At 35.1% G+C, this 11416-nt stretch overlaps 1 protein-coding gene across 1 annotated transcript; it reads right to left on the bottom strand.

Moving 5' to 3' along the window:
• Window positions 1-338: 338 nt before the first annotated feature.
• MYL1 (myosin light chain 1) lies at window positions 339-11052 on the bottom strand. The gene is made up of 7 exons (XM_077771333.1): window positions 10996-11052; window positions 10202-10226; window positions 5641-5784; window positions 3377-3550; window positions 2848-2925; window positions 1209-1251; window positions 339-644 (listed from the first exon to the last, which is right to left on the bottom strand). The coding sequence occupies exons 1-6, from the start codon at window positions 10996-10998 to the stop codon at window positions 1223-1225; spliced, it is 453 nt and encodes a 150-aa protein (XP_077627459.1). The 5' UTR covers window positions 10999-11052; the 3' UTR covers window positions 339-644; window positions 1209-1222.
• Window positions 11053-11416: the final 364 nt, after the last annotated feature.

Genomic DNA, 11416 nt, shown 5'->3' with positions numbered 1-11416 from the left:
TTATGAATAGGCTAGATTGCTACTAGAAGTGATAAGTCAAGCTGTGAACACAATGATTTACACAAAACTTAAAAAACCTGCTTTACTCTTAAATTGCCTGAATAGTTTATATTAAAACGTCTCTGATCCTACCTGAATTTCCTCAGTTCTCTATTTCACTTTTTCAATAAAGGTGATGATGATTATTCCATTTGCTTATTGCTATACAGACTGCAAGGACTTATTCTTTAGAAGCTTACAATTCATCCATATTTTGTACATTAACCAAAGACTTGAAAATTTAAAAATTATTTTCTCTAAGCAAGAAGATAAAAACACAATGCAACTTGGACATTCCCGACTGACCAGAATTATTTATTGATTTAGTTTTTAAGGATGTTCAGTGACCCATGGTAAAAAATAAAGAGTGGTGCTTGAATTTGAGGTTGTATTTTATCCTTCTTGTCTAGAGCAGAAGACGCTTGGCTTGTATGGTATGAATACAATTCATAGAGGAACGTGAAGTATACAAAAATTCAGGGAGTCCTTCAGTCTAGAACAGTCCACATTGTTTTGTTTCCTGAATGATGGTACACAGATCTGAGCAGTGAGTCATGAGTGTTATTGCAATAAGTTTCCAGCCAGTTGTCCTAAAAATGCTTGATCTATAAAGGAAAAGGGAAAATGAGTTACATGTTGATTGCATCTTTTCAGAAAGAGAGCTGGAGAGGAAATAATCTGAAGTGGAAGAGAAGAAAAGGCACAAAATGAACCAGCACATCCAAGGTAAGCCATTTCCTACTTATAATAACCTAGTTTCAAGTGCTTAACTTTGAACTGTGATAACCTCGTTTTTTAGCGCATTGTTAAAAAATTACACCCACTATTCAAAGAACTTAGGCCCATATTTTTATTAGTGATATGTTCCAGATAAATTAGTGAACTAGTCTCTGGCTTGTTTGAATCTTCACTGCATAATTACAGTACAATCAAAGCTAAGGTTTATAGATGGAAGGAAAGGTCTCTGAAATTTTTGCTTACAAACTTACACAAAAATGCTCTATTTCCAAATAACCAATTTCAAGGGGTTGATGTTTTCTGGTAAATATAAATAAATCTTAATTAAGAACTAATGCTAATTATGTTTATAGCACAAAGTGAAACTCTTAAATTAATAAAAAAAAATACAGCATCAAGAAAGAGTTTATAAAGAGTGAACAGGTATTTACCTTGACAGCTCCATTTAATTAGACATGATATGCTTGACAAAAGCTGTGGGCATAATACAGACAGTTTAGAGTTAGAAAAATATCAAGTTTAATAAAAGAGAGGTTTAGCAATTTAGTTCAATGTTAATTGTCCTTAGCTGTAATACTAGCATTTGTTTTGTTTTAAAACTCTGTACAGTCTACTATTCTTCATCCTGGGTTCATGGCCTTTCTTAAAACTTTGTGAATTTAATTTTTGGAATAAATGGTACATTCACATGGTTAAAAGTTTTCTTTAAAGTATGACAGAGTTAATAATAAAAAAGAAATATTCCTCACCAGTGTCCCCCATCTGTCTAGTTTCTCTCTTTGTGGCAAAATTGGTGGAGCTATTATGCATGTATAAGAAAATACAAATACATGTTTCTAAAACTCTTTTTCACCCTAATGGTGGCATATTCTGCAAACTCTTTTTCTGTTTCTTTTGTCACTTAATGATCATAAACCAGAGTATCCTTATTATTTATTTTTTGGTGGTGGGGAGCTGTGGGGAACTTCATTGTGTAAGTGTACCAGAGTCTGTTTGATGAATACAACATTGGCAGACATTAACTTGTTAAGGTATTTGGCTATTTCCAACAACAATGTAATGAATAACCATGTATCATTTTTTCAAGTGCAAGTATATCTAAAAACTATATCCTATGACATAGATCCACTAGAATTAATAGTACTACATAACCATATTCGGATTTTAATGATTTACATTCCCAACAGGAATGCATGAGATTGCCTCTTTCTATCCACTCTTCTCAACCCAAACTGTTGTCACACTTCTAATATTTGGCAATCAGCTTGTTGAAAAATGGTATCTCCATGTATTGTTAATCTGTGTTTCTTTTATTACTAGTGAAGTTTAACATGTTATATTTATAGATTTTTAAAATTTCTTTTTATGTGAATTGCCTCTGTACATATTAATTTTTCTGTTAGGTTGTAGTCATTTTATTAACTTGTAATCATTTTTTTAAATTAGGAAAATGAGCTTTTTCTGATACTAATTACTTTTTTTATGGTTTGCTATTTGCCTTTTGACTTTCCTTCTAGTGGCTTTTGCCATATGGAGTTTAAAAAAATTATGTGGTTGAATTTATCAAAACTTGTAATGCCTTCTGGGTCTTTATCAGTGTTAGAAGGACCTTCCCACTCTAAAAGTTATAAAATAATTCGTCCATGGCTTTTATGCTTTTGGCTTTTCCATTTAAATTTTTGAACCATTTGAAATTTGAAATTGCTTGCTGTCAAGGATTTTGAGATCTCTACAACTTTAATATTCTATTAAACTTTATTCTGACATAAACCCGGTCTATCTTACAGAGATAATGTAAAGATCTAGCAAGAAAAAATACATGTGAAAACATTTTAAGCTATATAACAACGCCCAGAAGTGTCAAAACCCACAGGAATAAAAATCTTATGCTCATAGTCAGATTCTTAGAGGATATCTTTTTAGAGTTATTGTGTAATTGATTGATAATAAATAACATGTGTGTGTTCAGTAAAGAAGGCAGAAACGAAGTTACTTTAAGCTTGGAAGGAGTCCATCAACAACCCAATCAGTTAAGAGTTTCTGTAAATACCAAAGCACATGAGATTGTACCTTCGTAGTTGATGCAGCCATTGGAGTCTTCTTGACCTGCCATCAAGGCTTCCACTTCTTCTTCTTTCATTTTTTCACCTGATGAAAGAAAAGTCTTTGTTCAGAAAGAAGCCCAGAGGACATTTTCAAAATTTCACTGTAAGTGATCAGTTTGGGGTTCCTTAGGCCTATGATTAAGCTCTTAGAAGATAGAAATCAAGCCCATCCTGTTCTTCTGACACTTAATCCATTGTTAATGAATTGTGTTTAAATGAATGAATTAAATACTAATTATATCTGATCATCCAAGCTCTATTCTATATGGATTAGAATACTTGGCTTTACTTATTACTAGTAACTTAAGTTACCATTTTCTCAAAACAATCTTGTTGACACTGAGGTCAGTGGAAATGGTCATTAATTTTTGACTATTCTTTTTTTACCTGTAGCTTTCTTCCCCTACCTATTTTGTAATAACTTGACTCCCCTAAGTCATGCTCTTTTCTATATATCCTGTCCTATGAAGCTGACTGAAATAAATTTTCCTTACCCAATGTGGCTAGAACATGACGGAGTTCAGCACCCATGACTGTGCCATTGCCTTCCTTGTCAAAGACACGCAGGCCCTCAACAAAGTCTTCATATGTGCCCTGGTCCTTGTTGTTGGAAATAGCTTGCATCATGGGCAGAAATTGTTCAAACTCAATTTTCTTGGCATTCATCTCTGGAAGAAATCACAGTGTGGAGAGTTATTAGCTACCATAAAATGTCATCTCTGAATCACAAATTAAACTTGAAAGTTCATTCCAGCTGATCTAAAATATCTTCATATAGCTTACATTTCAGTTAGTAAATGGCTGATGACAAAAAGTTGGTAATAAATAATAGCTTGAGCTCTGGAGCCCTAGTGCTTAAGTTTTTACCACCAATCCACCATTCATAATTGAGTGATCATGGGCAACATTCTCAACCTTTTTGTACCTCAACTTTTTCATCTGTAAAATAGAGATTCCTCATAGTGTTAGTTTGAGTGCTAAATGAGATAACACATGTGGAATTTATTACAATACCTGGGACAAACTGAGTGCTGAGTAAGTGTTAACTACTTTTTATTAATATTGTCAACTTAATATTTTCTACAAATACTAAAGAAGCAGTGTAAAAATATACAATAAACTCATTTGCATATAAATATAGTAAAACTTAATTGAACTTTAATATGTACCCCTCTTGCCCTGAACTTTTATAGAGCTTTAAACTTCTTTAGATTTTAATAAAAAAGGAGCCTATGAGGAGAGTATGTATGTCAAATACCTTGTGACTTCCTGACTTCTTTGCAGTTTGGAGGCTTGGGGATGGTAAGACTTTCTTTGGTGTCTTCTGACAAGGTAAATTGCATTCACAACAAAAGTGTAAAACAGACTATCCATATGTAGGTGAATTAATAAAGTTTGTAATGCTAAAGTCAAAATTACTTCTATTTTCATAGAATGGAAATTGAATAATATTGAAAAGATCACATTTGAGTGTTGAATAAATAAACATTTACCTAATAATTCTATTAAAGATAGATGTTTGGTAAATTACAAAATGGCATTTACAAAATAAGATTTGGCTTATCATTTTCTCACTTTATCTCAAGTTTTCAACTACCTTTTGCATGATTTACATAGACACTTTCCTCTAAAGGAAATGAAGTTTGAGAAAAATTCCAGTAGAGGATTTAGAAGTCCATTTGCATGAATTCAAGCTCCACTTCCCCCACTTTGGTAAAAGAAGAAAACAGTCTTCAGTTATCAAGGGGAAAATGGGATTACTTGTTCTCCCCTCCTGTTTTTTTTTTTTTTTTTTTTTTTAAAACTCATGGCAAAGAAAAACAGCTCAAATATCTACTTGAAAAAAATTCAGTTTTTTTCTCATCATTTTTGTTCAGGGTGGTATTCTCCAATAGACTATTACACTATGCCATGGACCTTTGGAATTAAAAAAAATATTTTTGTTCCAGACTAATAACTGGGTTACCATATCAAGCAAATGACTTATACAATTTTGCCACTTAAATATCTACTGTCTTTTGTCCCAGGATTTACTCTGGGGGACTGAATGTATGTTTTGGCTTCCATTTTTAAGCCCTCTTGTGATTCTTTGGAAATAGAAAATACTCTCATTAAGATGACATTCTATCTATTCTTAGGAGAGCTGAGTTTCTTTTAAGATGGCCACAGAAGTAGGACATCAAAAGACTGAGCACTGGGCAAAGTCAGCAGGCATTTTCAACCTCTTGACAGCATTGTGATTTTATTTCCACAGCTTTTATCAGAATAGATCTTCTCTAGAAGTGTGCCATTGTAATTTACTGAGTTGTTCACAAAATGTATTGTGTTTGGGCCATATAAAACACCTTTGTCAAAATATATTTTTGCCTTTGAAGGTTTGGAAAAAATGTGCAGGTTTGGATATGATTTTATTCATTAACCTTTAAATTATGGCACTAGATGGAATGATGATGATGACAATGTTAACATTAGATTTTATTTCTTTTCATTGGCATGAAATTTTATCATGCTTGCAAATTCTCAAAGGGAGGTTTACTTATTTTATGAGGAAAAAACTGAGATTCTAGACAGGCAAGAAGGACACTTACCATCAAGAGCAAGTTAAGCTCTATTCTATGGATCTTATTTCTCAATAAATTTCCCTTTCTCTCTCTCTTCCCCCACCCCTTGTGGTATGTGTATGTGTGTGTGTACGCGTGCGCGCTTGTGCTCGCCTGCATGATCTTGCTTTCCCAACTTCTTGGGAAAACATGGTTACCTTCATTGCTGGGGTTTCCCAGAACCTTCTTGACTTCTGCATTGGTAGGATTTGTGCCCAGAGCCCGAAGGACATCACCGACCTGGCTTAAGGTGATCTTAGAATCTCCTGTTCTGTCAAACAGGAGAAACGCCTCCTTGAATTCTGCAAGAAGCACGAAACGTTAGGCTACATTTTCTCCCTTAGACCTATAAATTACCCCTAATTTCATCAAGGATCCAGTTCAGGGTCCTCTGTGTTTCACCTTTTGCAACCACTTATTGTTATCTTATCTTTGGACTCTCCCTTTTCTTAGCTCAAACGGTCATTGACAATCCTTTTTGACACTTCTTTTGGAGACTATTTTAAAGCAGCATTTCCAGCTTCAAATCATATATTATTATTAATCAGATATGGACATTGAAGCTCCTTGTCATGTTTATTCATATTTCCTTCATCTGCCTGAGAAGCATACCTGGATTAAGAAATTCTGAGGTCTTGAGAAACCTTAAGAACTCCTCATAATTGAGAAAGTTAATAAAATTTCAAGAAAACAACTTTTCAGTCAGGGTTGTGGTACAAGAGGTTATCCCAGATTTCCCAAATTATTTAGAAAAACCTCCTCTTGAGGCACAAATTTCTTAGACTCTCTCCTTTTTTTTTTTAATTTTTTAAATGTTTTGTATTTATTTCTGAGAGAGAGAGAGAGGGAGAGCGAGAGACAGCGTGAGCAGGGGAGGGTCAGAGAGAGAGGGAGTCACAGACTCTGAAACAGGCTCCAGGTTCTGAGCTGGCAGTCAGCACAGAGCCCGACGCGGGGCTCGAACCCACGAACCGCGAGATCATGACCTAAGCGAAAGTCGGATGCTTAACCGACTAAGCCACCCAGGTGCCCCTCTTAGACTCTCTCTTTGACTAGTTATCTTCTGGAGCAATTTTATTTCTCAGGAAAGAAAATTAGAAAGGTGAAACAGATCTCTAAGTTCGATAGTGTCATTTAACCACTATAGTGTATGACTTTAATGGGCTCCCAGTGTAATCTATTAAAAAGGAGAAATATTTGTTTAGAACTGTCACCATCATAATCTGTTTAAACTTTACTCTTTTTCAGATAATACGTATGACAGCATGTTGCTATATTGGCTTTAGAATTTAAGTACACATTTTTTAAATTAAAATTTATGCAGATAATTGTAAATTCACATGTAGTTTTAAGAAAAAAAATACAGACAGATCTCTTAAATACTCTATCTAGTTTCCCCTAATAGTAACCTTTTGCAAAATTATGGTAATATTGTCACAAACAGAATATTTACATTGATAGAGTCCATCAATTTTGTTCATATTTTTCTAGTTTTATTTGAACTTCTATGTGTGTGCGTAAGTACATATTTTTAAAGTGTTATCTATTTTTATCCCACTCACTCTTGCTAATTTTTCCTAAATTTTGTCATTTTATGTTGATCGAATTGTTTTTGCCTTTCAAGATTATGTTAACAAAGAATTTAGAAGTATATACCAAAAAGATAGAAAAGGGTACTACTATGGATTGAGGTGCAAGAAATGACATTTTAACTGAAACTTCTAAATTTAACTAAATTAAACTTTCTGGAGAACCCAGCAGTACTGATGGCAACTTGTTGGAATTAATCCCAGCAACACTCAAAACAACCACATTTTGATGAGCTGGTAGAGCTGAAAGCAGTGTTTTTAAACCATTGGTGGCCTTAGATCAAAAGATGCCATCTAGATAGATTACTCAGCAAAATACCCTTTTTTATCATCCCTCCATCCCCTGATGTAAGGTTGTGCCAGACATACTATCAACTATAGATTGTGTCTCCATTCTTTGCTAAAATTTCCCCTTCAGATTCTATGCAGTGTGATTATATTAGACCCTTCCCTTAACCTAAAAAGTATGCTGCAGGCACAGTGGGATCATTATTTAAATAATATTTTTCATCTTTCTAAGGGACATGTGAAACTGAACTATTCTTGTTACTGGCTCCATGCTTTCACACACAGATTGCTCAGAGGGCTCACTATTACCCTGGTTAGATGCTGATATAGAAATAGGATTTTATGGGCTGTAATAGAATCTCTCTTACATTAACCCTTTGTTGACTTAAATGCCAAGGACAGACGGATATTGCTCTTCCTACCCCAGATTTTTAAGATTTATTCTCTTGAAGAGTCTGGAATATGGATTAGCAAACTGCTACCTAGGGGCTGGCCACCTGTTTTTTTTTTTTTTTAATAAAATTTGATTGGAATGTAGTCCATTCATTTATGTATTGTTTATTGCTATTTTTAAACCTCAGCAATGGAGTGGAGTTGTTTTCACAGAGACCATACTCCCAATAAAGCCTAACATATTGACAATTTGACCCTTTAAGAAAAAATGTAACAGCCTCTGGTCTAGACCAACACTAGAAACCTTTTTATGACAATCAAAATGTTCTATATCTGGGCTGCCCCAAAAGTCCCCGGTGGCACCTAAGCACTAAAATATGAGCAACTGAGAAAATAATAGATGATTCAATGTATTTAGTTTTAGTTAATTAAAATTTAGGTTTAAATGGCCACATGTGGCTAAGTGGCAACTCCACTGGACAGCACAGGACTTAGACCTTTTAGGATGCAATCGTTTCCGCTTCTTTTCCCCTTTCCTTCCAACCTGTGATACATTCAAATGGAGCACGTATGACCAAAACTCTTTCATCAAAGAACAAGGAAGGAAACCAAGGAAGTTTTCAATCATTTCTGAAAGCATCGTATTTCCATTTAAATTTTAAGTGTTTACATTTGCTTTCCTGGCACAAGGAGAAAACCAGTCTACCACACCAATACTTCCCGAACCTTTATATCTAAAACCTATTTCCTATCTGTAGTTGTAGGTTTAATGGTCAACAATAGTAAGTCCTTCTGTCCTTCTGTCCAACAGTAAGTCTTCCGTTGCTTAGTCCCACCATGGCTTGGCCGTCAAAGTGACACTGTAAATTGGATATTTGGGAGGACTAGGATAAAGTAGCTGATAATGTAGCAGCATCACTCATTAAAAATGCATTAAAAGTCAGACAGAGTATAGTAGAATTACCATTTTTTCAATAAGAAAAAAATGGTCCTTTGTAGTATAATTTCTGATGCTCTTGAGTTCTAAGTCATTGAATCACCTGATCTGTCGACATGAGACTGTCAACCATGATGTAGAGACATGTGATTTTTTACTACAGGGAATATCCTTTTTTTTCTTAATTGGTGTCCAGATATGGAATATTCTAGACACTGAAACAGATTAAAAAATGTGGAATTTCTTAAGTAGAGAACCAAGTATTTGAAGAGGTTCTTATTAAACACCTCTAATTATAATTATTTATATATGCTGTCATATAACCCAGTTTCCCCCCTCCCTTCTTTATATGTAATTTCTGTCTCAGTTTGTTTGAACTTGTGACACTTTCACTCCATAAAACACCCCCCACTATGCTTCTAGTGAAAAAACAAACCCTGTGGGGAATGGGATCTCTTGGATCCAAAGACCTGAAGGAGAAAACACCGAAATATTAGGAAAAGTACTCAGCTTCTCTTGAATCTCAAGAATTTCAAATCTTCTAGTTAGTAACTGTTTTTATGGAAGAAATTTCTAATTAGCTTAAACCGATACCAGATTTTGAGACTGTTACTAATACTTTGGGTCATTGAGCAAGTCCTATCAGCTCTCTGAGAGCCCATCTTGTATCTCTAAAGACCGACCAGGAGATGTCTAATGTTCCTTGCATAGTTTTATGATAAACTACTCCTTTTTTTGTCTCTGAAATCACTTTTATTCTATATTCACTTCACTTGTTTCTCTCAACTCACTGTGATGCCCATTGAAATTACGTAGGTTTAGTAATTGGGCAGGTTCGCAATCAATATTATTTCTAAACTGAACAATTGAGTCCTGTCAAATCTTTCTTTAGGAATTTGATGAACAGATTAGACATTCAAAATCTACAACTTTTTTGGGGTTTAGGTATGGTATTGGCTACTCTATCAAAATGGTTTTACTTAGAACAGTGATTGCAAAGACATATTTTATGGTGTCTATCTTTTGTTTGCTTAAACCTTTGATTACTGATTATAAACAAAGGGTTCAAACTGAGAAAACTTCTATTTAGAGTGATTGAGAACACTTATATTTAGAGTGGCTACACCAGTGGGAATAATTAGGAAGAGGTAATCTCATCTCAGGGGAGTCAGTTTTCTCACATGCCATCTTTATGAGTGTGCACATATTAACAACTGTATCTTTTAAACTTACCATCCTGCTGTTCCTTAGAGAACTCGATCTGTTAGAAAGAAATTAACCACAAAGAATAGTTTAACCAAACAAAAATGTCCTGATTTTTAAGTGCATCCAAGCTTATTCCCTGAGTAATCTTCAAAGTGGGCTCCAAAAAGAAGCCTACTTGTCAGAGTTCAGGCATAGCTTGGACACTAACAGGTTGAGCCACACAGTAACATGCCTTAGAGATAAGGGATATTTCAGAAACCAGGCAGTGCTCTGCCTACATGGAGTAGAGAAGCTCAGTTCACTTACCAGCAATCTGGTCAGCGCTGAAGGACTGCAGTGGTGAAAGAGAGGAAGAAAGAAAGAAACAACTAGTACTCTTTCAAATGCATTGACAGAAGGAGGAGTGCTCTCTGTTCTGAGATTTTTAGGAAGACATGTAGGTGTCATAGAATAAGAAGGTGGCCTTAAGATACTTTGGAATCTAGGAAAAATAAGCTATTGCAAAGGATAGTTAGGGAACAGCTCTCTGCATCTTAATCAATGAATCAATGATTTAACAAATACTAAATCAAATACTTCCTGGAATAACATAATAGTCTGTGATGTATTTAAGATCTGTCTAATACAGATATGTTGAATTAAGAAATACAGATATACTTCATTTAAAAAGATTACCTTAAGTCTTTCTTCTATTTAAGTAGTAGGTTTTTGCTTGATCATGAGTCCGATGTATCAGAAATAGCTTACTTATTTTAGCTGTCTTCATCAGACTGTTTTTAAAAGTATAATATTTTGCTACAGTAGCAGTTTCCCCTCCCCCATGTTTAGATATAATAAACCTTAGGTCATATAACAAAAGTTAGTGAAGCATAAAGTACTGCTTTGGGGAGTAAGATGTACTTTTTCAGTTAGCATAACAGCTTGAATTAATCTCTTCTATCCTCACCCCACCTCAATAAAAAGCTAAAGTAGATTCTACAGACTTATACTGAATATATTCTCTCCTTAGTTCTGTTCCTTGTCTGCCTTACTACTCAATACGGTCATATTGACAACTCTATCCTCCTATAAAGGACAAAGAGTTTTCTCACAGGACCCACCATGGCAGAGCTCCTGGGCTGAGGAACAGCGGCAAAGCTGAAGAGTGAGTTGAGGGCCGCTCCAGTCCCTGAGTGGGGCCTCCTTGCTGAGGCTGCCTTTTATTTCTGGGGAAGCTGTGACCTCACAGTTAGTATCAGGTTTCAGAGAGAAGTGGCCACTCCCTTTGGAGAGTTCTTTAGCTTTCTTAGGGCAAAGGGAAGGAGGGCTCTGCACCCTGAAGGCTATTTTTAGGAAACCAGAACCTAGGAGTGGGCAGCCATAGTGAGATGAAGCCTGTCAGTACTTTTATGGTCTTTAACCCCGAGATGTTCTCTTAGAGCCTCTTCCTTTAAGAGGCTTCTTACTTGTTCAGTGGCAGAGGAGCTTAGAATTTCTTGAACACTCAAGCTGACCCCTTCTCTAGGTGAATTATGGACTTTG

Source organism: Crocuta crocuta, unplaced genomic scaffold (genome assembly GCF_008692635.1).
Source record: "Crocuta crocuta isolate KB4526 unplaced genomic scaffold, BGI_CrCroc_1.0 scaffold160, whole genome shotgun sequence".
Classification (NCBI taxonomy): Eukaryota; Metazoa; Chordata; class Mammalia; order Carnivora; family Hyaenidae; genus Crocuta; species Crocuta crocuta.
Note: the sequence above shows the minus strand (reverse complement) of the source record. Positions and strands in the feature narration are given on the sequence as shown.

What these genes read in the sequence shown, in the direction of transcription:
- MYL1 (XM_077771333.1), bottom strand. An exon ending in GGGAAACCCCAGCAATGAAG is followed by an intron (nt 3,551 to 5,640) that starts GTAACCATGTTT and finishes GATTTCTTCCAG; the next exon opens with AGATGAATGCCAAGAAAATT. An exon ending in TCATGTTCTAGCCACATTGG is followed by an intron (nt 2,926 to 3,376) that starts GTAAGGAAAATT and finishes TTCTTTCATCAG; the next exon opens with GTGAAAAAATGAAAGAAGAA.